Source organism: Budorcas taxicolor, chromosome 21, assembly GCF_023091745.1.
Source record: "Budorcas taxicolor isolate Tak-1 chromosome 21, Takin1.1, whole genome shotgun sequence".
In the NCBI taxonomy this organism is placed as follows: Eukaryota; Metazoa; Chordata; class Mammalia; order Artiodactyla; family Bovidae; genus Budorcas; species Budorcas taxicolor.
The window spans coordinates 58,989,754-59,014,512 of NC_068930.1; the positions used below are offsets into that span (position 1 = coordinate 58,989,754).

The 24,759-nt window shown below is 44.4% G+C and overlaps 3 protein-coding genes across 8 annotated transcripts in view; 2 read left to right on the forward strand and 1 right to left on the reverse strand.

The window, feature by feature from the left end:
* ADAL (adenosine deaminase like) overlaps nucleotides 1–19,996 on the forward strand; it is a 33,411-nt gene extending 13,415 nt beyond the window's left edge. For 2 of the 3 annotated variants that reach the window (XM_052660170.1, XM_052660174.1), the window contains exons 6-12: nucleotides 1,062–1,143; nucleotides 4,623–4,749; nucleotides 5,922–6,002; nucleotides 7,818–7,956; nucleotides 9,519–9,619; nucleotides 10,136–10,332; nucleotides 16,968–19,996. In XM_052660170.1, the coding sequence (XP_052516130.1) occupies nucleotides 1,062–1,143; nucleotides 4,623–4,749; nucleotides 5,922–6,002; nucleotides 7,818–7,956; nucleotides 9,519–9,619; nucleotides 10,136–10,321 (716 nt within the window). In that variant the 3' untranslated portion in view covers nucleotides 10,322–10,332; nucleotides 16,968–19,996. Of the gene's footprint in view, nucleotides 1–1,061; nucleotides 1,144–4,622; nucleotides 4,750–5,921; nucleotides 6,003–7,817; nucleotides 7,957–9,518; nucleotides 9,620–10,135; nucleotides 10,348–16,967 lie in introns of all 3 variants that reach the window. The other variant, XM_052660171.1, reaches the window with a different exon arrangement.
* ZSCAN29 (zinc finger and SCAN domain containing 29) lies at nucleotides 12,087–23,913 on the reverse strand. Of its 3 annotated transcripts, none has more exons than XM_052660164.1 (6): nucleotides 23,518–23,913; nucleotides 22,553–22,988; nucleotides 21,950–22,154; nucleotides 19,301–19,996; nucleotides 17,016–17,483; nucleotides 12,087–15,219 (listed from the first exon to the last, which is right to left on the reverse strand). In XM_052660164.1, the coding sequence occupies exons 2-6, from the start codon at nucleotides 22,865–22,867 to the stop codon at nucleotides 14,351–14,353; spliced, it is 2,553 nt and encodes an 850-aa protein (XP_052516124.1). In that variant the 5' UTR covers nucleotides 22,868–22,988; nucleotides 23,518–23,913; the 3' UTR covers nucleotides 12,087–14,350. The 3 variants fall into 3 exon arrangements, with proteins under 3 accessions (XP_052516124.1, XP_052516125.1, XP_052516126.1); XM_052660165.1 differs by having other exon boundaries at nucleotides 23,477–23,913; XM_052660166.1 differs by lacking the exons at nucleotides 21,950–22,154; nucleotides 23,518–23,913 and having other exon boundaries at nucleotides 22,553–22,746.
* Nucleotides 23,914–24,049: 136 nt separating this feature from the next.
* The window catches only part of TUBGCP4 (tubulin gamma complex associated protein 4), a 43,235-nt gene continuing 42,525 nt past the window's right edge, over nucleotides 24,050–24,759 (forward strand). For both annotated transcript variants that reach the window (XM_052660167.1, XM_052660169.1), the window contains exon 1: nucleotides 24,050–24,354. In XM_052660167.1, coding sequence (XP_052516127.1) covers nucleotides 24,277–24,354 — 78 coding nt within the window. In that variant the 5' untranslated portion in view covers nucleotides 24,050–24,276. The remainder of the gene's footprint in view (nucleotides 24,355–24,759) is intronic.

Genomic DNA, 24,759 nt, shown 5'->3' on the forward strand with positions numbered 1-24,759 from the left:
CAGGTCATTACAGAGTATTGAGAAGAGTTCCTTTTGCTATATAGTGGGTCCTTTTTAGTTATCTGCTTTACATATAGTCGTGTGTATGTGTCAATCCCAATCTCCCAATTATCCCTCCCCCTGAACAGAAGATTCTCATTTCACATTTTTTAAACTTTAGGATCAGTTCCAAGTTATGCTGGTGAGGATGGTGAAAGGGAAGGAGAAAAGCAATCTGTAGATTATTAGTGCTAGTTGACCCTTCAAATGGAGAGTCAAAGGGAAATGCTAACTTAAGTGTGCAGAATAGGGGAATAGTTAAAGTTTAATGGAATATTTGGTAACCATTAAAAATATTTGCAAAGACACTTTAATGACATGAAGACATGCTCAGAGTACAGTGCTAAATGAATGACTGTGATACACATACACCTAGCACCTCATCTGTTCAGAATTGTATTTTTGTTGTTGTTTGGTCACCAGGTCATATCACTCTGTGTGTGTGTGTGTGTGTGTGTGAATTTGTTGTTGTTCAGCTGCTCTGTTGTGTCTTTTTGCTACCCCATGGACTACAGCACACCAGACTTCCCTGTCTTTCACCAACTCCCAGAAGTCTGCTCAAACTCAGGTCTGTTGAGTCAGTGATGCCATGCAACTATCTCATCCTCTCTTGCCCCCTTCCCCTGAACCAGGGTCGAACTCAGGTCTCCTGCATTGCAGGCAGATTCCTTACTGTCTGAGCTGCCAGGGAAGCTCATTAAGTACAAATGGCATTTACTAAAGCCTGCATATGCAAGAGATACAGATTCGACCCCTGTGTCAGGAAGATCCCTGGAAGAGGAATCCACCCACTCCAGTATTCTTGCCTGGAGAATCCCATGGACAGAGGAGCGTGGCGGGCTGCAGTCCATGGGGTTGCAGAGTCTGACATGACTGAGTGTGCACACACATCCATAACTCATCTGTAACCATACACTTATCACACAGAAAGCGAAGTGTAATTGTTGATATAGGAATACGATTGTTGAAGGATGAAGTTGTTGATGATCTCTTTACAGATGTTTTATTTGTGTCCTTTCCAGGAATGACTAAAAAGACTTATGTGGAATCTATACTTGAGGGTATAAAACAGTCCAAAGAAGAAAACGTAGACATTGATGTTAGGTAAGAAACATTGTGCCTTAGTGGTCACCACTGAAAATACTAGAAGGTGACAGTTTTACTCTTTTGAGCATGAGTATAAATCAACCAATATCTGACTTTTATTTTATAATAGAAGAAAGGTCAAGAACTGCATTGTCTAAAGTTGAGAATACAGTTTTGAATTTTTTTTTCCTGTGGCAATAAAGTTCTGAGTCCTGTTGCTGTAGTGAAGTGTGGCTTCCCATGGCTCTTCAGCAAAAATCCAGACTTCTTCTTGGGGCCTGCAAGGTCCCATGTGCGGCCTTTCTCACTTCAGCAGCCTCGTGTGTTCCACTGGCCACTCACCATGCACTGACCTTCCCCCTGTTCCTCAAATAGGCCAAGACTGTCGTCCCACGTCTGCACTTTTGTGCTTCCTGTTGCTTCTGCCTCGAGCGCTCTGCCATATCCTCGCGTGGCTGGCTGCTTGTCACTCAGGTCTCATGTGCCTGTCATTTCCTCAGAGAGGCCTTCCTTGACCACCTTATCACACATGCCTCCCCACGTCTTCTAGTTATTCCACTTATTTCCTTTATGACACTCCTGTTAACAAAATCAGAAATTTTCTTGTTTTATTTATACATATACACATTCACCCACTAGAGTGTAAGTTCGGTGAGGCCAGGGACGTTGTCTTTTGATTCACCAGTACTTGGAGCTGGCACATAATTAGGGCTCAGTAAGTCCTTGATGGAAGAAAATAAAGAAAGCTAGCTGGCTTTCTGGCTATAAAATCCGTCTATAACGTCTCTCAGTTATGCTTAACTGGACTGATACCCTAATTAAAAAACAAAAACAGGCAAAAGACAAGGATTCAGAAGAGAAAACAGAGAAATGGCCAATAAATGTATAGAAAACTATTTAACGTCAATAATCAGATAATTTTGTTTATTTTTAATATATGTTAATATAATTTGTATCAGCTATTGGGTACATGTTAGAATATTACCAGTCTTGTAACCCTCAAATAGCTGTGAAAAGAAGAGAGGCAAAAAGCAAAGGAGAAAAGGAAAGATATAAGCATCTGAATGCAGAGTTCCAAAAAATAGCAAGACAAGATAAGAAAGCCTTCTTCAGCAATCAATGCAAAGAAGTAGAGGAAAACAACAGAATGGGAAAGACTAGAGATCTCTTCAAGAAAATTAGAGATACCAAGGGAACATTTTATGCAAAGATGGGCTCGATAAAGGACAGAAATGGTCTGGACCTAACAGAAGCAGAAGATATTAAGAAGAGGTGGCAAGAATACACGGAAGAACTATACAAAAAAGATCTTCACGACCCAGATAATCATGATGATGTGATCACTCATCTAGAGCCAGACATCTTGGAATGTGAAGTCAAGTGGGCCTTAGAAAGCATCACTGCAAACAAAGCTAGTGGAGGTGATGGAATTCCAGTGGAGCTGTTTCAAATCCTGAAAGATGATGCTGTGAAAGTGCTGCACTCAATATGCCAGCAAATTTGGAAAACTCAGCAGTGGCCACAGGACTGGAAAAGGTCAGTTTTCATTCCAATGCCAAAGAATGCTCAAACTACCACACAATTGCACTCATCTCACATGCTAGTAAAGTAATGCTCAAAATTCTCCAAGCCAGGCTTCAGCAATATGTGAACTGTGAACTCCCTGATGTTCAAGCTGGTTTTAGAAAAGGCAGAGGAACCAGAGATCAAATTGCCAACATCCGCTGGATCATGGAAAAAGCAAGAGAATTCCAGAAAAACATCTATTTCTGCTTTATTGACTATGCCAAAGCCTTTGACTGTGTAGATCACAATAAATGGTGGAAAATTCTGAAAGAGATGGGAATACCAGACCACCTGACCTGCCTCTTGAGAAATCTGTATGCAGGTCAGGAAGCAGCAGTTAGAACTGGACATGGAACAACAGACTGGTTCCAAATAGGAAAAGGAGTATGTCAAGGCTGTATATTGTCACCATGCTTATTTAACTTATATGCAGAGTCGATCATGAGAAACGCTGGACTGGAAGAAACACAAGCTGGAATCAAGATTGCCGGGAGAAATATCAATCACCTCAGATATGCAGATGACACCACCCTTATGGCAGAAAGTGAAGAGGAACTAAAAAGCCTCTTGATGAAAGTGAAAGAGGAGAGTGAAAAAGTTGGCTTAAAGCTCAACATTCAGAAAACGAAGATCATGGCATCTGGTCCCATCACTTCATAGGAAATAGATGGGGAAACAGTAGAAACAGTGTCAGACTTTATTTTTGGGGGCTCCAAAATCACTGCAGATGGTGATTGCAGCCATAGAATTAAAAGACGCTTACTCCTTGGAAGAAAAGTTATGAGCAACCTAGATAGTATATTCAAAAGCAGAGACATTATTTTGCCGACTAAGGTCCGTCTAGTCAAAGCTATGGTTTTTCCAGTGGTCATGTATGGATGTGAGAATTGGACTGTGAAGAAGGCTGAGCACCGAAGAATTGATGCTTTTGAACTGTGGTGTTGGAGAAGACTCTTGAGAGTCCCTTGGACGGCGAGGAGATCCAACCAGTCCATTCTGAAGGAGATCAGCCCTGGGATTTGTTTGGAAGGAATGATGCTAAAGCTGAAACTCCAGTACTTTGGCCACCTCATGTGAAGAGTTGACTCATTGGAAAAGACTCTGATGCTGGGAGGGAGTGGGGGCAGGAGGAGAAGGGAACGACCGAGGATGAGATGGCTGGATGGTGTCATGGACTCAATGGACGTGAGTCTGAGTGAACTTTGGGAGATGGTGATGGACAGGGAGGCCTGGCGTGCTGCGATTCATGGGGTCGCAAAGAGTCGGACACGACTAAGCGACTGAACTGAGCTGAACTGAACCCTTAATGAAATAAGAGATCTAAGCCTTCTGATGAAGGAACCACCACCTATTAATTCCTCTTGCCTCAGTATTGAATCTGATGTGACTAAGCCTCTAGACTGGATCCAGTTTCCAATTTGTAGGAAATACAAGAGACAGGAGAACAGGTTAGCAACATAGGGATTCAATCAGCAAAATCAAAGTGTGGGAAACTCTACAGAACAAACGATCTGGTTTCTTCAACAAATAAATTCAAGAAAAGAGGCTGGGGAGAGGTGTGAGGTAGAGGGTGGGAGAGAGGGGTGGGAAGTAGCTGTAGATTAAAAGCAACTTGAGACACATTGACCAAAACAATGTGTGGACCTTAGTTTGATTCTGAACCAAACAGACTAAAAACCAAATACATGAACAACAACAAAATAAAACCATGAAATAATCAGAAGTTTGAGCAGTAACTAGATATCTGGTGCTGTTGAGAAATTTATGTTTCCCTCCCTCTGGCAAAGTAAGCTGTTAAGTCAGTCAGGCTGTACTTCTGCAGTAAGATACATCGCAAGTAGCTTGCCATACGTCTCTGGCCTTCCCCAGAGTTGTCTTTTTCATCTTTACAATCTGCATTCGTTTTCAACTGTGTTCTTCTTGCATTGAAGGTATTTGATATCAATTGACAGAAGAGGTGGCCCTTCAGCAGCCAAGGAGGCTGTTAAACTTGCTGAAGAGTTCTTCCTTTCTGCAGAGGATACAGTTCTTGGCCTTGACCTCAGTGGAGACCCTGCAGTAAGTTATTTTTCCAAAATATGTTTTATTTCTAAAAGGTAGAATCAGTTTGTGGGATAAGGATTAGGTTGGGGCACCTTGCGTTCTCCAGAGGTTCAGCAGACACCCTGTGTGTATGAAGCCCTATTCTGCCCTGGATGACCAGAATGTCCACAGCAACTGCTCTCCAGGTTTCAGTGAAAGAGTTAAGCCCTCCAAAAAAAAGAAAAAAAAACCAAGATTTGTATGACAGTATGATTATTTTCTTCATTTTTCTAAAGATGGTACCCAACTAGTACCATTCCAGATACATAGAGAGAGTTGACTTATTACAGTCCATGTGTAATGCTTTGACTTGACTAGATGTATCAAATCAAAGCTCCGGGAGATGGTGATGGACAGGGAGGCCTGGCGTGCTGTGATTCAGGGGGTTGCAAAGAGTCAGACACGACTGAGCGACTGATCTGAACTGAACTGAACTGATGTCTAATGCTTAATTAATGCTTAACTGTGGGTAGGACTTAATTATCTCGCAGAAGCCCCATTTGAAAAAGGCTGGCCTAGAGCTTCTTGAAGGTCATATTCAAACAGGGTGTCTCAGCTGTGGCACTACTGACATCTTGGGCCAAAGAATTTTTATTGTAGGAGAATGTCATGTGTATTTTAAGATGTTTAGCAGCATCCCTGACCTCTTCCCAGTAGATCCCAGCACCTTGTTAGTTGTAACAACCAAAAATGTTTGTAGACGTCACCACATGTCCCTTGAGGGGCAGAATCACCTCGGTTGAAAATCATTGAATTAGAGTCCTTTGAACCTGGTTCTTTACAGCTTTAATGAAACCGGGGCTGTTCTGGCCTTGTTTCATCATCCGTTTGATAGAAGCTTTCTTTACCCGTCATATTTATTTCTAAAGCTCTAGATACCTAGATAACCGTCTAGAAATAAAATTTGGTGACTGTTATATCTAGCTTAGCTGATTCACCTGAGGTTCACTGATCCTTGAGATGGTCGAGGGCAAGGACAGTGGCTTTGCCAGCTTTGAATTCCCTAATTTTGCTTTATAAACAAAATGTACAAATGAGTCCATCTGCCACTTTATTTCCTGCCATTATTCCTTTGTTATTGAGACAGAGTACTCAGTTCTTCAGTTTGCCTAGACTCATATATCCTCATCTTAACTTTTATCTTCAAGGCAGGACAAGCAAAAGACTTCTTGGAACCTCTTTTAGAAGCTAAAAAATCTGGTCTGAAGTTGGCACTTCATCTTTCAGAGGTAAATAATACTGTAAAATTAGGCTGGAGAGGGTGGATTACATGGAAAACCATTAACAGAAAATAATAAGCGCTTGTACAGGGCTAAAGATAAGCCTGGCTTGGGAAAACACGTTTAGAGAGAAAATGGAAATATTTTTGTGTAAGTTATAATGATAAAGGCATAACTTGCCATAGGCCCTGGAGTTTTGGTTTCTATGTTGTTATAGTTCCTGGGCTTGGCTGTTGACTTGCGCTACAGTTGTATCCTTAGAACAGTTCAACAACAGCTTGTTGGAGAAAATGCATGAATTTTAGTCAGCAGCCTTGTTATCAGCAAACCAACACTGAGAAAAGCCTGAGTTTGCCCCTCTTGTCCTTGCAGGGAAGGGATCGGAATGTATCACATACCCTGGCAAGAAAGAAAGTAGCTCATCATCGTGTTATAAGGCCCAGAGGGAGATCGGGTGCCCCTGTGGGCCCCAACTTGACAGCAAGAGCGCAGGGCAGTTCATGCGTGGAAGTAGCTGGAGAACAGTCACTTCCCTGGTCGGCACGTCCCTGAGAGGCAAACGAGGGCTCTTCTGCACTTTTCCATTTTATGGATAGATTTGCTTTCTTACCTCAGTACTTCTACCTACTTAATGCTTGCTTTTATTAACATACGAAAAGCTGTAAATAATAATTAAGGTATGCAACTTGATAAATTTGGATTTAATTGTTTCTTGAATGCAGGAAATATCACCTGCTTACCGCACATGATTATTTTGAGTATTAGATGAGGTCATGATATAAAAATTGAGGCAGAAATTGGAGCTTCTTGTCAGTACTGAGTGTTTTTCACGTCTACAAACAGAGAGTCAGTCATCTAGTAGCAGAACTTAAGGTCTAGGATCTGTGTTTCCACTCGGATCCTAAAGATCCTTCACACAGAGGACACCCTCTAGTTGACCTAACTGATGCCAAACTGAGGCCGTCGGGCAGGGTAACAGAACAGCCAGCGTGAGGCCAGTTACCTCTGGTCTCTGCACAGCATAAGAACCTGCCCTTTAGTTTCTGTTCTCTTATTTGATCCATGGGGTGGGAAATGTTTCATTTCGACGTGTTATGGTCATTTGTCTTTTAGTCTGTCTAAGAGATGGAGAGCACAGCCTGACACACGTTTTCGTGGTGCTTGTGGCATGCACATAGGCAGCCTTGTCAAGACAGAACATGAATGCCCTGTGTGTGGGTGGAGTCTAGGCCCCAGAGTCAGACAGAGCCAGGTTTCACCCTCATCTCTACCATTATGCTAGCTCTGTGAGCTTGGACAGCTTTTCTTTAAAATGCTTTATATCTGGACAGCTTTTCTTTAAAATGCTTTATATTTTTAGCTACGAAAGTTTTATGTACCTGAAGAAAATGGAAGAGTAGAGAAATAGTATAAAGTAGAAGTAAATAAATAAAAAATGGAAGGTCCCCTTCAGTTCTGCTCCTGAGCTGATCCTGTTAAGTTTTTGCATTTATGTTTTCCCAGTTCTTTTTCTAATATGTGTGAAGACATGTACACAACACAGAAGACACGTATGCATATAGAGTTGTGGGATTTTGTTATTGAGCACTTACTTTTTCAGTTTTGATTTCTTTGTCTTAATACTTTGTATAATTCTTGTGAGGTTTAAAGCAGAAGGTATGTGAAAAGTCAATAACTGTTGGCTCTCTAGTTGTTATTATCATTGAAAGGAATCCAGAAGAATATTGGGAAATGAACGGGAAGATCAAAGGCAAAGAAGAAGTACTTTTAAGAACCACTGAAGGAGGTTATTGATGCCCTCTTCTCCCCTTCTTTTTTTTTGAGATTCCAAACCGAAAAACAGAAACACAAGTACTCCTGAACCTGTTTCCTGACCGAATCGGGCATGGGACATTTCTCAGCTCCTCCGAGGAAGGATCCTCGGATCTGGTGGACTTTGTGAGGCAACATCAGATACCGCTCGGTAAGGCGTCAGGTCCTCCAGGCCACTCTCTGACCCTTCCTCCCCGCCTGCAGCTTGCCACCCGTATGTAGAGAAGCGCTGTTCTAAAGACGTAGATATCATTTAGAAATGAAGTGATGCTTTCTCAACCTTATTGAAGTAACAGGAAAGTTTATTAATAGCTCCCATTAGAGTATAAAAGCTCCATGAGAGCAGGGCCCTCATCTGTCTTGCTCACTGCTGCATTCCCCAATTCCTGGAACTCGGTATTATATTGAAGTAATAGGGTCATCTATCATTTTGGAATTACTTTAACCTGTTTACTTATGAAAATGTATAACATGTTTAGAGATTAAGACGTCTGCAAAATTTCAAGTGTACTTTTATATGTCTGTTAACATCACATACTGGTCTACATGTGTATACCAGGAGCTGTTTTTCTTTAGCAACAAATATTTATGAAGTGCCTGCTCTCTTCCAGTCACTATTCCAGTTGCTGGGAATAGAGCAGTAAAAAAATAGACAATGTTTCTTTCTCAAGGAACTTATATTCTAGCATGGGTAAGAGAGACAGTAAGCAAATACACAAGAAAATATCAGTGATAAGTTCTTTTCAGAAAATTAAACAGGCTGGTAGAGGAGAGTGATAAGCTAACCACTTTTGATTGGATGGTTGGGGAAGGCCTTTCTGATGAGAGGAAAAAGCAGGTGGCTGAAAACCTTTTTACTGAATGATGAATTCACTGAACTTACAAATTTAACAGTTTGTAGTAACACTTTTGTGGGTGTGCTTTTTTGACTGATTTATAGAGTTTTTCAGCAATTCATAATGGGTGAGATTTTTTTTTCTTTTTAATAAAGAAATGTTTAAACAGCCACAAAAGTAAAGAATCTAGGAAACCACTTGCCTAGTGGTCTTACTTGGAGTGGTGTCCTGGCTCCGCAGTCAGCAGGGGCAGGTTGGGTTTGCCATTCCTGGGACTGCGTGACCTGGCTCGCAGCCAGCCGCCTCACTCAGAGGAACGGATGCCATCAGTCAAGTCAGCGAAGCATTTCACTCTGGCTGGAGAGCCGGGCATAGCATCTCAGGCAGGGGTTTTGTAATCATAGAAGTCATTCTTAAGATAGACTTCTTTGCAGGAGGCAGTGAATGGAAGGAGTTGAGACGTTTTCCTTCTTTTCATGGAAAAGGTCCATTTCCACTCTTGGAGTTTTATAACATGCAGCCCTCAAGCATTGCTCCTGTTTCCTAAGCTTTGCTTCAGCCTGTGGAAGAAGTGCAGCAGCCCTGTGAAGATTCCGTCTACTCCCCTCTCATGCTTCCCCGCGTTTGTCACGGTGACTGGCTTATCACGCTCCTCTTTCCTCTCCTTTTTCGTAAAAGAAAAAGGGAAGCACGCGATTGTGAAGGGGACACTAATTCCCCGCCTGGTACAGTCGCTGCTGTAAACCGCAGCACATGGCAGTTTTCGCATGTAAGAAAAGGCCAGCTGCTAAAAATGAGCATAGCTTGGAAAGATTTCCCATGTATCTGCTAATAGGTCTTTTAATTAGAAGCTTCTTCCTTTCCCCCCTCGTTCTAGAACTTTGTTTGACCTCAAACATCAAAAGTCAGACAGTTCCATCTTACGACCAACATCACTTTGGATTCTGGTACAGCATTGCCCATCCTGCCGTGATCTGTGTAAGGCGTTTTGCTCCCTTTTAGTCCCAGAGTTGCCGTAGGTCAGACGTTCACTATCTGGCTGGCTGCGTTGCACACCAGGGCTGGTGCCCAAGTGGAGGAGTGAGAGAGGAGGGGAGTGTGAGAGGCTGCAAAGGTGTGACTGTGGTTTGGCTCTGCAGGGGAAGGTCCTGGACAGGACCTGGGGAACGACAATACCGATGCCCAACACCCACCTCTTGAGATAATGTTTTCATTGATCGGGGCTGAGCCCTAGGCACAGATGCATTTTAAAAGCTCCCTTGGTGATTTGCACATGCAGCCATGGTTGAGAGCCACTACTCTGGTGGTTTATGTTCTTAAAAAGGATAAACAAGACTGTTCAGTAACAAATGTGCCTGGATACATTTGTAGGCCCCCGTTTAGACTCTTAAATGCATGGTAAATAAGAAAATACTCTCAGCAAAAGTTGAGAGTTGTTATTTTTTTTTAAACAGTCATTTCCTGGTTCATTTTGAAACTTTCTTACATTGACAGACTGATGATAAGGGTGTTTTTGCAACACGCCTTTCTCAAGAGTACCAGCTGGCGGCTGAAACATTTCATCTGACCCAGACTCAGGTGTGGGATCTGTCTTATGAGTCCATCAACTACATCTTTGCTTCTGACAGCACCAAGGCTGACCTGAGGAAGAAGTGGAGTCATCTGAAGCCCCATTTTTAAGCTGTAACGAGGTGAACTACTTTTGAGTATGTATTCCAACCTAGATCTCCTTGCCACATCCCGCTTAGTAAGCTGCTCCTCTCTCGGAACCGTAGCAGCCGAGTGCTGCGGACTCCGACAGCAGCACCTTTCCCATGGTGGGTGCTCAGTAAGTCTGTCTTAAACCGCCTGAAGCCTCTGAGGTCGTCCATGGCTTACCTCCATGCTGCTTTCAGGAAGGGACCTGAATGCCGCTGCACACTGAGCTCCCCATTCTAGCAGTGGTTTTGCCTTAACAGTCCCTCTTCACTAGAGATCATGAAACTTCAAGAAAATCAAACTAGGTTCTCATCGGGAAAAGTTTTGGAATTGCTAGTCTAAATAAGGCGAGAAGGGAATACAGATTGTTACCAAAGCCTTTAACCTATCTAGCTTGTGATGACAGCTCTGTTTTGTTGTGCCTACTTTAATCAGACTCCCTTAAGTTTTCCCCAGGACTGTGGCCTCCAGGCTGCACTGCATACCATGTAATTTTGTGAATCCCAGTAGCCAGGGTGAACCTCCTCTGGGTGACGCTCATGACAGATCAAGCTAGCTGCTGAGATCTGCCTTTGCCCTTCTCATGATTCCTTCTGGAGTCAAGATACATTTTAGATTTTGAGTTGAATAATGGCGAGAGAATTGATCCATTTTTGTGCTCATATCTCATCTTCCCTTCCTTGTCACCATAAAAATAGTTCTTTATAGAGCTGATAGGACAGCCATATACTCAGGTTACAGTAAAAGAGAAATGGCAGTGTTCTCTCTCTATATATATGCATGTATACACACATATATGTATATATATGAACCTATGTATGAAGTGAAGTCGCTCAGTCATGTCCGACTCTTTGCGACCCCATGGACGGTAGCCTACCAGGCTCCTCCCTCCATGGGATTCTCCAGGCAAGAGTACTGAAGTGGGTTGCCATTTCCTTCTCCAGGGGATCTTCCCAACCCAGGGATCGAACCCGGGTCTCCCTCATTCCAGGCAGAAGCTTTAACCTCTGAGCCACCGGGGAACCTATGTATATGTGTGTATTAAGTTGTATGGCACTGGCCATAGAGAATAAACAATAAAGCGAAGAAGGGATAGCATGGGGAGAAAAAAAGAATAGCATTAGGGAAACAACTGATGAGAACAGACATGACTGTCCAGCTCCTACCAAGATACTCTTGCTTTCTCTGCTGCACGTGCCACCCAGTCTGTCCTCAAGGTCTTCCAGGAATTAAAGGGAGGGGTGCACAGATCCTCGTGCTCCCCCAGCAGCAGGCTTGGCTTCTCTTAGAGTGTCAGAAGGCTATGTATTATTTCTTGCCTCTTCCATCCTCAGGAGTGGCAGACAATGGTTTGTGAGTTAGTTTGCGATAAGGTTGGGTTCTCCCAGGTAAGAATTTTGCTTTTGTCTTATTCATTTTGCACATTTTCTTCATCTGGAGATTGGAGGGCTGGTCCTGGGTCTTCTAAGATAGACTCATTCTCCATGCCCAATTATAATGGGTCCCAATGGATTGTCCTAAAGGATATGGATACAGATACTAAGGAAGAATTTTCATTCTGATTTGTCTTTTACCACATTCTGATTTTTCAGCCTGGAACATAAAGATTTAGACAGGCATACCTGTAGCAGCCCCACACAGGGAGCCAAAAAAAGCAAGTAAAGATTTATCTTTTCTTCCCAGGAATGACTTAATCATAATTTGCATATATACATTTTTTAAAAAAAGCACTTGAAGAACCACTGGGCACTTTATAATTTTTATTAACTTGGTATCCCTGAGAGGCAAATTAAGGTGTAAACATTGTTCTACTTTACACAAAGGGAAATGGAGGCAGGTTGACTTACATGTAAGACATCTGGAACCAGAATTCATATCTGTTGATACCACAACCAGTGCTTTTTCCACAAGACTATACACAGACATACTGAACACAGTACTCTCATGTTTTAAAAACATTACAGCACACTGCCTAAATTATCCCAGATCCTGAGGCATTGCTTTACACTGGTGTTTCTTGTTATCTCCCTGTCTGTTTAGGCAACATAACTGAGATACCACCTCCCCTTAATTCCTAAGACTTAGGAAATTCCCTCAGCACCAGAACTCCAGTTCATCATTGGTAGACATCATTACTGTCTACCACAGTAAGCTGTGGATTTTAGAATATCCTATCTCCCCATTTCTCTCCCAGATCTCATTCCTATCTGAGAGCTCATAAATGTGACTGTGACACGGCTACTTATCTCAGACCTTAGCCATTGGGCATCTTCTTTCCTTTGACCTGCCATTCGAAATATCTTCTCTCAGGATACTGGTTCCTGACCTTTGTCTCCCATAGGAGCTAGTCCCCTAAAACCGCTCATCTTTCTTACCCAGTGCCACTCAGCAAGTGCAGCACAGGCCCTGATATACTAATATTCTGGGGGATGGAAGCCCGTCCATGGTGTTCCTGGCCCTCCACGTTTCAGCTGAAGCAAGTCCCTCTCTGCCCCCTGCACAGCCTTATTGTGCTACCCCTCAAATTTGTGCTCCTCTGAGCATTGGCTCACCTTCCTTACAGTCTGTCCTTTGCCCTCTGCTCCCTTGCTCCCCAGTTTTCCCATTTCTCACCCATTCAGCATGCAGTTTTACAGTTAGTTTTGGAAAGTTCATCTTGCCCAGTAAACCTTCCCTCTGAGCACTTCCTGCTTCATGAAACCTTCATGATTAAAGAGAAGAAAATACCTCTCATTTTTTCCCCAAACTCTAATGCTTTAGACCTTAACTTTTATGCCTAGTGTTACTACCTAGCTTTCTAAATTTCTCTAAAACCATTGTAACTGTACGTATTTGTTCATGTCAGTGTCATCTGTTGTAGGTTGTAAGGACAAGGACGGGGTCTGTTTAACTTGTGCTGTACAGGCTCATACTACTGCGAATATGTGGGCAGTTAATTCAATACCATCTCTATGATATCAGTCACACTTGTTTGAAGAGCTGCTTTTAAAAATAGATGTATACAGTTGAATGTGTGTGCGTGTGTGTAAGTATTGTCAGCTCCACTGACCAAAGATAGTTTGTCCCCCTTACCATTAGGGTAAAGAGTTTCTGACACAAAGTGGTCTGTTTTCCCAGTCTGTGGGAGCATAGCCAGTGGCTTCTGCTCATCGCACGTTAGTATTGTGTCCACAGGGTGCGTGACACTCACCCCGGTGTTAGGGTGTGTGGATTATGGCAGTTCTAACTGCTTTCCGTATTACTGCATCCCCTTGCCTTCCTCTTTGGGCTTCTGGACCACAAGGGACAGACAAAATTTAGATGAGACAGACCAGAAAAAAAAAATCACAATAAGTGCTGTAAATACAGTGTTACTCTATTCCAAAGCTTCTGGGGCTTTGAAGACAGTAAGAAATTCAGGGTTCACACCTCACTGTTTATATGAGGTTTACACTGTTCCCCCATATAAGCACACCTAGATTTTTGACAAAATGGTTTATAGGTCAGAACCAGACTGGACACTTAGAGGCTCCTTCTTTAAGGTAAAGGAGTGTGTGTGATAAGTATATCATTCTGAGCACAGACTTAAGTGAGCAGGAAAAAAAATCATTTTATGCATTTCCATTACTGTACAAAGAGCTAGACCCATTCAGTGAGAATCCTCACTACTTCTCCATGAAATGCTGCAGTGTGGGTTTTTCTAGTTGAAATGCAACTGCGTAACGTGATGAGTAAAGGGAACACATCAAATTTCACAGGATCTGCTACTGTGTCCTCTCTGTTAGGGGAACAACACAGGCTCTGAGAGGAAAGGGTGTTACCGTCAATACAAGCAAGGAGAGGGAACGAATCTTCCTTTCATTCTTACTCTAGATCCAAGAGAAACACAGGAACAAGCAGTGGGGTAAATTCTAGACTGTTTCCTTAACTAGTTGGGCACAGATTAGAAGATGGATCTCACTACTGGAGAACTATTTCCAAACAATTTCAATACATGTAATGAGGCTGGTTTTCTCATAGATCCTCAAGGGCTTACTTAGGTGCTGGCTGTGACAGAAGTTTCTCTCGTGTGTGGATCTCTCGGTGCTTACTAAGAGCGGAACTTTTACTGAAGCACTTGCCACAGTCCTGACACCCATACGGCTTCTCTCCAGTGTGGGTTCTGTGGTGTGCACGTAAGTCAGAACTCTTGCTGAAGCTCTTCCCACAGTCGGGACACACGTGGGGTCTCTCTCCTGTGTGTATCCTCCGATGTGCACTGAAATGAGAGCTGTTATTGAAACTCTTCCCGCACTCTTCACACTGATAGGGCTTTTCTCCTGTGTGGGTTCTCTGGTGAATGATAAGGCTTGAGCTCTGATTGAAGCGTTTTCCACACTCACCACACTCATATGGTTTCTCTCCTGTGTGGATTCTTCTGTGGGTGATGAAATTTGAGCTATCACGGAAACTTTTCCCACAGTCAAGACATTGGTAAGGTTTCTCTCCAGTGTGGATCCTCCGGTGTCTAATGAGGCGAGCGCTCCGACTGAAGCTTTTCCCGCAATCGGCACATTTATATGGATTTTCCACTTGATGGGCTAGCTGATGCATAGGGTGGGAGTTTGGACCAAAGCTTTTGCCGTATCTCAGATATTTATAGGGTCTCTCTCCCAAGTAAGTTCTCTGATGACTTGGAACTTTACCTAAACTCCTTTCAGGGAATGTTGGTTTTCCTTTTTTCTCTCCCGGGGTGTTTTCCCACTGTCTTCCAGATCTGCATTCACTCTCATTGCCTTTCCTTTGATTAAGATGCTGGGGAATTTTCCTTTCAGACCTTGCAAGTAATGTCTTATGTAGTTGTACTTCCTCAGAAATATCCCGTTTTAGATTTGCTTCATTCTCAAATCCAGCCTCGAAACCTAACATAAGAATAGAAATTTAAAAGTTACCCATTTTCTCAGTTATTATGTGTGAGTGTAAAGTATCACATTAGATGACTTAACATAAAAATTAGGGAGCTCTAGATCCTAAATAACTACTGTCTATTAAAACCTTCTATTTGGTAATCTGTCACATGCTTCTCATCTACAGGGGATCTGATGAATATGTTCTTTTAACTCTTTTTTCCTGGGTATCTGTGATCTTCAGAAAATCCTCTCAGTATACCAAGAAAAAACCTGCCAGATTTAAGATAAAACCATCACTATGATTATCCAGGAAAGACACTTTCTAATGCTGTATTTTAGCCTCATCTCAGGCCTGTCACGGTTTACATTCCTTGCCAGTAACTAAAGGGATAAGAAAGGAATGCCCAGGGAAACTGGGGAACTTCTATATTGAGGAAGAACGGCATGAGTCCTTTTCACTCTCAAATTCCATGTGTTGAGAATAAAAACAGGGTAGAAAGATTCCTGTTGTCTTTCAAAGAACAAAAGGCCTTCTGAGAGAGAAATTTTGGTAGGTGCTATCTCTTTCAAACTTTCTTTGCCCATGGACAAATAACCACTAGATGTTCCAAAGCACTACTCTAATGCCCAAACTAAGCTTTAATATTCTTCTAAGAGCCAAATGCCAGGCTTCCCAGGCCTAGGCTATGAGAATTTGTAGATACTTGGAAAGTTTCAGTTTGCAAATTTAGTTTGAATTTGTAGAATTTTCAGAGGTTTCAGATAAACTCTGGATCCCAGTACCCTGGACTAAATCTGAGAACATGTACCCCTTAAAGCACTATTTCTACCCAGAAGTCGTGTTAGGATTAGACCCATGAAATGGAGGTTCATTATATTAACTGAAATCTCAGAAACTTAAATATATGACTATAAATTATGAGCCTCTGAAAGGGGTACTTAGCATTTCCTAAACCTAGAAGCTGTTATCTAGCAGAACGTGTTAACAGCTTCACGGAGTTGATGCTCTGTGGAGCACACTTGGAGAATGCAGATCTAAAGAATATTTTGGAAAAGAAAACTGCTGTTTATCAAATGCCCAAGTACTGTGCTAGGTGCCTCACTGTGGTACTTCAGTTACATCAATCTTGTGAGGCCGGTCTTAATATATAAGCAAAATTATAGGGCTAAGTAACTTGCTTTAAGGTACTCAACTAGTAACATAGTGCATATTCATATACATATATATGTATGACTCCAAAAACAGAATTCTTCCTGCAAGGAGGGAAGCCATAATGAAGTTTTTTTTTTTTTTTTTTTCTTTCTTAAACAGTAAGTAAGATTCAAAGGGTCAGTTCCCTCAGAAATTTCAGACTTTGGGCAAGTGTGTCTGAAGAAAGAGATTATCAGGTTTTCATATATATGAATAAAGCAGGCATACAGATGATACATAAGCTGAAACTAGAAGAAAACAGCAGAAATGAGAATGAACTTTAAAAAACCAACTTCATGTACCATGTGTACATGACATGCTGTTTGGGAAATGTTAGCTCTCAGAGTCCCTGCTAGGAATGTGGGCTAGTAACTGAGCAGCTCACGTGCAGATGATGGCACATTTACAAAGTCTGCAACCATCTCAGATTGATGCTACAGTGTGAGGAAGCAAGTCAAGTGGAAAGCTGCCTACATAGACAGGAAACCTGGAGAAAAGAGAAGAATCCCTGAGTATTGGGTGTAGAGGTCAGTTCTCCTGGTTCTCAATCTGATAATTTTTCTCCTAGATGCCACTGCCTTCCCTTTGCCATTTCTACCTAAGAAGAGGATCTTACCACTGGGACTCTGAAATAAGACTGGAGCGCGGGTCAGTGCCTCTGGAGGTATCTCGGGATCCTCTTCATCATCTTCAGAATCATCTTCTATGGCCTCGACTGCCTGCTCGGCTTGCTTTTCGGCTTCAGCCTCACTGGTCTCCTGCATGGGGCATAAGGCTATCTCTTCTTCCTGGCCATCACTAGGCCGGGCAGCCACCCGGGCATTCACCAAAGCGTCCATCTCTTCAAAGAAGGGACAGGTCTCTGGTGCTTGGCCATTCTTGACTTTCCGATAACTGGTCTGTAGGCTCTTAAACTTGGTCCGACACTGCTCCGGTGTCCTGAGGAAGCCATATTCCCATAACCGCTCAGCCACAGCTCCATATAACTGGCTGTTGCGGTGACAGTTCCGAAGGGCTTCGTAAAACTGAGTCTCACTAAGAATTGCAAGGTAGGTCTTTGTCTCTTCATAGCCCCAGTGCACACCTGCCACCAGAAGAGAAGTTTTAACAGCACTTAATGCAGGGCTTTATAGCCGCAATCCCTCAGTCCTAGCATTTGCATCATGAAAAGTCGCCTAAGCTTGAGCTCCAGGTGAGAAGGCATGAACAGCTCATGTTTCCAAATCAGTGCAGACTCTCAGGATGTTCTGCTTCTCTGACCCATATCAGTTTCAGAGACCTTGACTCCTACATTCAATTTAAAAGGCCTTTTCACCTGATCACAGTCGTGATCATTATGCACACTGAGGCAAGTGTACAGAAGGCATTTCCCCATTCTTCTAGCAGTTCTGGAGTTCTGATCCTAACTGGAAAATAACTGGTTAGAAAACCTACAGTCAGTCACTGTCAGCCAGGAGCCATCCTTACATTCTCTGATCAATCTTTTCCTACCAGCCCTACTTCCTCATAAATCAAGTCTCCCAAAGAATGTCTCAAAATCCCAAGGAACAGTCTCTTTCAGATCCATACTGCTGCCTACTGCACTCCCTTTTATGGCCCTTCTTCACCTGGCCACAGTCTCAAAAAGCCAGCCCAACAATAGCAAAGCCTGAAGGGTACAAGACAAGAACCTGTGGTCATGCACCTTCTCCTCAGTAGCAGAGGACTGGCAGAGCCAGGAGGAAGGAAGCAGAGCATAGAGCACCTCCTGGTCCCCAACATGGGCAGAACTTCATCAGGATGACTAGAGACTGCTCCCTGAAGGTCCCTCAAGCTAAAGGGAAGGGAGATTCCAAGAGCCTTCCTCCCACTTGAGAGCCAGGTGGCGATGACATTGCTTCCATTATCCTCCACTCTCTGCCAGGGAAGCAAAAGGGAAATAATTGGAAGACAGAGAAAAAGCAGTGAAAAAAGACAAAAAGAACAGAGATAAAGAAAGTAATAGCAGGTAGCACATGGGCCATGTTTGTGATTTACCTAAATTTATTCCAGTGACAAAAAGGGAAAGAGAATTATTTTTTTTAAAAGGAAAAAGTGCAAGACAAGAAGACCAGAACAGAAGTAACAACACATAATAAAACGTGGACAGAATAGATAACTGTTCCCAATAGAACTGCAGCTTTAGAGTTAGCTCTGTCTGTACCTTACAGGTGAGGACACAAACTGAGAAATGTTCCCCTAGCTGATGAGTGGGCAGGATTAGAAACAAAGCCTCCTGCTTCATATGTGGTGTTTTTCCCATAACAGCATAGTTGTACAGATTACATCAGTAATAACGTGATATTTAAAGATGGTTCCATAGGCAAATAATATTTCAATGGAGTGTTAAGATTTCTTGCTGCAAAACTGGGTCCTGTTAAAATGCCAATATGTGATGCAAATCTCATAGAGGAAACATAGAAAATGTTTTCCCAACTTGAGGCAGTCCTTCACTATGCTCTTTTAAGTAAAAAGGAACACATAATAAACTGAGTTTGGAGGGTAAAAATAAAACACCAGTTCATATAAGGCACTCAACAGATAAACTGTTTCTCCTTAAAGATACTATACTGCCAAGATTTTCTCAGCCTTCAGTGATTTTATAATCAGGAAAATATATTTTAAGAAAGAAACAGAAGGAATGGTACTCCTTTTCAGGACTCACCTGAATTTTGAGTATATTTCTTTATAATATCTAATATTTTTCTTCACTTACTATTAACTCACTGGTTTTCCCACAAGAGAATGAAATACATAAAGAACTGAGAAATGCCGCTATTCTCTTAAGTGACAAAGCTGGCAAGTGACATTAAGTTTACTGACTCCACACCCAACCTCATAATTTGTCAGTCTAATCCTAAAATGCCAAGAAGAAAAGCTTACCACTTGGGCTACGGAAAAGGACAGGTGTGGTGGAGCTGTCAGGGTCCTGGGGGGTGGCCTCTTGGCCCACTTCGTCACTGTCGGACTCTTCAGCTGTGGCCTCCTCTCCCTCTTCATGGTGCCAGCCCTCTTGCTCTGGCTCCTCGGTCTCAGCATCACTGCCTCCCAGGCCAGAGTGAGAAGCTGCCTCCTCCAGGCCATTACTGGGCAGGGCAATGACCTGGGCACTCATCAGGGCTTCCATCTCTTCAAAAAAGGGACAGGTCTCAGGTGGGTGGCCACTCTTGACTTTTCGATAGTTCTTCTGGAGACCTTTGAACTTGGTCCTACACTGCTCCAGGGTCCGGAGGAACCCAAACTCCCGGAGCCGCTCTGCCACAGCCCCATACACTTGGCTGTTCCGATGACAGTTTCGGAGAGCCTCATAAAACTCAGGCTGACTGAGAATTGCGAGAAGAGTTCTGGTCTCTTCATGGCCCCAGTGCACACCTGCCACCTTCTCATCTTCAAAGCCCCAGTGATCCTGGTCCACCCAGCTGCTTCTCTCTCTTCTGGACAGTAACAGATCAGCAGGCATTCTTCTGTCTTCTGTGTGACTGCCTCTTGGGAGTTCCTTCTCCTTGGAGCCCAGATCTGGGATCCATGGCTCTCCTTGCTCCAAGCTGGAGACCATGCTGGATTTAGAACATGGAAATCCTGCTTGCAGGGAAGCAAACAAAGGATATCATAGTTTGGAATCATCATAAAAATGTATCTCTGAGTTCAGACTTGCTTTTTTTTAATCCAAGAAGCTTATAAAGAAAAGTAAGAAAATGTTTTCAGAAAGATCAGTGGGTTGAAGAATGTGAGGAAAATACATAAAGCCTCAAACAATGAGAAATACTTTTCAGAGCAGGGTGACAGAGGAAAGCATCCTCTTGTGTTTTCAGAGCAGATAATTCTGCTCCAAGTTACTGCTTCGCTCTCCTGACTACTTGTATGCAGGTCCTGGCACTGCTGAAAAGTCACTTCCTGCCTCCTAGAGAGCTGACTCTTCAACGACGGGGGCGGGGAGGGGGGTGGTGGTAATCCGAGTAGAGCTCACAGTAGGCCCTCTGTATCCACGTTCCTCCACATCTGTAGACTTAACCAACTACAGTACTGTAGTAATTACTATGAAAAGATAGCTGTGTATAAGTGGACCTGTGTGCAGTTCAAACTTATGTTGTTCAAGGGTCAGCTGTGGTTCTCTACTTGGGACTAGAGAATTAAACTCGAGTGATTGCAAGGAAGAGACTGTCTTCAGCTGTTTCATTTCTCTCACACGGTCAGTAACTTCTAGAGGCTTTTCCCTCAGTATATCCTTTATTCCTACTGCCACCATCTAAGTCTAGACCTCTTATTTTCCTTCACCTGGGTAATGCAGCAGTCACTGCTCTACCTAACTCCGGGCTGTTGCTTCATCAGCTCACGTGCTATTTGTACTGCCAAACCTTAACCTGAGTGCCTGACAGGCACAGCACATTCATACCAGACTCCTCTCTCCAGAACGCAGCACACATTCACCACTCTGCCTTGCCTTGCCTTTAACTCCCTCCTTTCCATGCAAATTTAACCCATTAGTGCCCCCCCTGAAGCCTTCCATACAGCCCTCCCTCATCTCCTACTCTACCAACCCCTATTGTACTCACACAACTAACAAGTCATGGTTTGGCACTGTTTGAATACAGTTCAATTGACATATTTATGTTAACTCTAATATTCTCAATCATACTGTAGACTCTTTGAGAGGCACCGTTCCTCGTTCCAAGGACCCTGCATGGTGTTGAGCATGTTGGTAGGTGTTCAAAAACAGATCAGTTTTGCAACTGGGGTTGAGGGACTGCATCTGGATGACTAGACAGAGACCACTACCAGCCTGGCTGAGAAGGCTGGTGTCTGGGATGATAACATCAGAATTCAAAACCACCTCAACAAGTTAAAGTGTTCAAGGAAAACAACATACAACATGGAGCTCAGGAGAGCACAAAGAAGAACAAGTCCCACAAAACCAAGTTTAAGAACCAAGCACAAAGACAATCAGGAAGAGACCTGGGAGTATCAAGTGAATGATAATCATTAGTTGAGTTATACTGAAAGAAAGTATAATGAAATTCAGAAGTAAAATTCTTAGTCTGCCTCTACCTGCCAGACCCTCACTGGAATAATATATATAATTTAATTCTCCACAATTAACATGATGTTTGAAGAATTTTCCAAAGGAGAGTAACAAAAACTTAGTAGGTCTGAAGAATGGAGCTTCTGGGGAAAAGCTTAAAGAAACAAATCTAGTTTAATATGGAGAAAGAAAATGACTAAAGGGAAGATAAGCCAAGTACAGAAAAGAATTTTTATCTAGAAAATTCAGACTTAAGTGTCATTACCAGGAGAAAAGAAATTCCAAGTCCTGGTAAAAACTATAGAGAGCCATTCTCTGGCAGACTTACCAAAAGAGGAAGTATAAGAATACTTATTGCAACAGAGAGCTAAGCTACTTGCCTTCAGGAGGTCCCCAACAGCTGCATGCTCCATTTCCACTCATTCCTGAAATCCCTTTCCCACTCACTGCTCCCAACCCTACTTCCCAACTTAGAACGGCATCCTCTCTTCCCAGATGAATCTACTCCTCACCGCTCCTTTGAATAGGTCTGAGCTTCTCCTTTGGGTTCATCTGCTCCTGTGGTCCCAGGTCTGGGCTTCTTGCCCTCTCTTTCTTGGGTACACCCCTGGGCTGGGGTTCCACTGACTCCTGCCGAACACTTAATAACTCTCGTGATGATTTCAGGGGTGTCATCTTCTCCAAGCGCACTTCCTGCCCCTTCACAGAGACTGTGACCTGGAAACAACCCCCATGAATTGTCACTGCAAGGTCATAATGAGGGGTATTCCCAGAGGAGTCTAGTTAATATCCCAAAAGAGATCATCCTTTTGGGACATGGCTAGGGTTGGGGTGGTGGTGGGGGGTTGGTTAATAGAACAAGGGTCTTTCTTACTCCATTACTGTTAGCTTAGAGCAGCTGGAACTCCAGAACAAAATAGTAAACCCAATTCCACACTAAAAAAGAATTCCCCTCTCATTATGTCAAAAAGTTACATTCAGGTGGCATCTCCCAATAAGCTGTCTGAAAAAGTTACCTTTTGTAGGAGCTTCACTAATAGAGACTGTGCCTTAATTTGGCCTTTTATCTTGCCCCTTCCCAGTCACATACTTCTGAATTCCCCCTCCCTGCTCACCGAACGTCCAGGTCTTCCAGGCTCTCTTTCTAAGTCTTCCACCAGAGTCACTGCCTCCTCTCCACTTTCTGGACATTGCTTTTGTACCCAGTTCTGGATCTCCCCAGGTAAGACGGTCAGGAACTGCTCTAGCACCAACAACTCTACAATCTGCTCCTTGGTGCGCACCTCTGGCCTTAGCCAACGACAGCAGAGTTCCCAGAGTTGGCTGAAAGCCTCCCGGGGCCCAGCCACCTCCTGATAATGAAACTTCCTGAAGCGCTGTCGGAAGGCCTCAGAGTTAGAGCCATTCCCTCTCAGGGTGGGTTTGGCCATGGTTCACAGCAGGAAGCAGCTTCCCTTCACTTAAAGGTCTAGGTTCCAGGGCTTAAGCCCATCTTCCCATGTCCTTGGGGAATCACCTGCAGATGAGTCTGTCTCTGTAAGCAGTTTCCTCCTAGGGCAGAGAGAGATGGCACTATCAGAAGGAATATATGTCTAGGGTCTTGCCAGAGCTGGCCTGACTGCCCATATGCTCCAAGTGGTCATCTGAGGTAGCACCAGCTTCAGGTCAGGAAGTCAAAACAGCATGAAGGGGAGAGGCCATTCAAAGGCTGCATCTCTGGGCGACATCCAGGGCAGCCCGGAGAAGCAGCAAAGGATAAAAGTACTGTCTACTCTTCCGCCGCCCCCAAATCTGACCCATTGAGCTCCCCTGACCAGTGAGTTCGAACCATTTGGGAGACCGGGAGCCCGGAAGGTTCTAAAGGCAGTTCACCATTCTGCTGAAGGTAACAAAGCCTCTGTCCAGCGGGTAGCAAGCTGCTCTCCACTGTCCTTCCCCAGGCCCTCACAGCCCGCCCCGCTCCCTGAGACTCCACCACTACCAATTCCCACCCCAAACAAAAATCAAGTACTAAATACTGGGTCTCTGTTTTCCCTCACAGCAGAAGTAAGCGCTCAGTAAACATCCGGGAACTACTGACGGGAAATCTCGCGCACTGAGAGAAGTTGATTTTGCCTCCTGAAGCGAGGTCCGAGTGGGTTTGGGGAGAGTCACACTGAGTTGGTGGAGAGAGGAATTCCGAGGGGGCAGTAGTCATGGGTCTCCTGAGGACGAGTTCGGGTGGTGGCCAGGCGCTCCGAGGGCTGCGAGGTTCGCGAGCGCGGAGCTCAGGTCTAGGAGCGGCGGGTGCGGGGTTCCGGCCTCTTTGTCTTCGTTCCCTCCGGCCAGGTCACTCGGAGCCGTCATGAATCCCTCCGGAGGCCTCCGACCGGACTGAGGCGCCCTGAGAGCACCCTGTGGCCCACACCTGAGAGCTTCTCCCACTCAGGCTCTCGCTCAACCCGCTCGCATCTCTGCCCACCGGCCAGCCTCACCCAGTCAGGGTCTGGCTCCAGCCCGGGCTCGCCAGCCTCCCAGTCCAGCTTCCAAACCGGAAGTCCGAGTTGGTGCCTCGGGAGCCAAAGGCGCATGCGCAAGGGCAGCTCCCGCGACTCTTGCGGGGCACCGGCTGGAGCCGGCGAGGGGGCCCAGCCGAGCGCGGCGCACTTCCGGGACGCGGCGCGCCGGCTGCTTTCCGTCCGGTCTCCCCTGCAGTTGTCTCGGCGGGTCAAGTCAGGAGGAACAGTGCGTCCCGGAGACCTCTGCGCACATAGAGAAGGGAGCGCTCGCCTCCTTGGTCGCCAGCTGAGGCCCTGGAGGAGGGCGCGACGGATATAGGGACTCGAGGTCCGCCGTGGGAATGATCCACGAACTGCTCTTGGCTCTGAGCGGGTACCCAGGGTCCATTTTCACCTGGAACAAGCGGAGTGGCCTCCAGGTACTGTCCGGCTCGGAGCGCGGGAACTGGCGAGCTCGGAATGGGTGGACCCGAGCCAGCGCTTGGGAGGAGGAGTCTGAGGGAGCAAGAAGGCGGGGCTGGCAAGGACCAAGGCGTGGGGGGCGTATCCGTGGACGGGTAACCTGAGGGCTGTGCCCTAGGGGCTTAGGGATGGTGTAGACACCTGGAGAGGGTTGGGCCTAGGCGGAAAGCGAAGGGTGGATCCCTATTGGTTCTGCCTTAGGGGAGGAGGGAATCCCGGACCAGGCCTAAGGTTGAAGTGTCTGGGCGAGAGTTGCTAGAGAACTAGATGTAAAACTGAGAGAGACGCCTTCTCCCATCTTCATGCTTGCACAACGTTTTAAACTGAGTTTTGAAAGCTAGACCAAATACACAGTGCCTAAT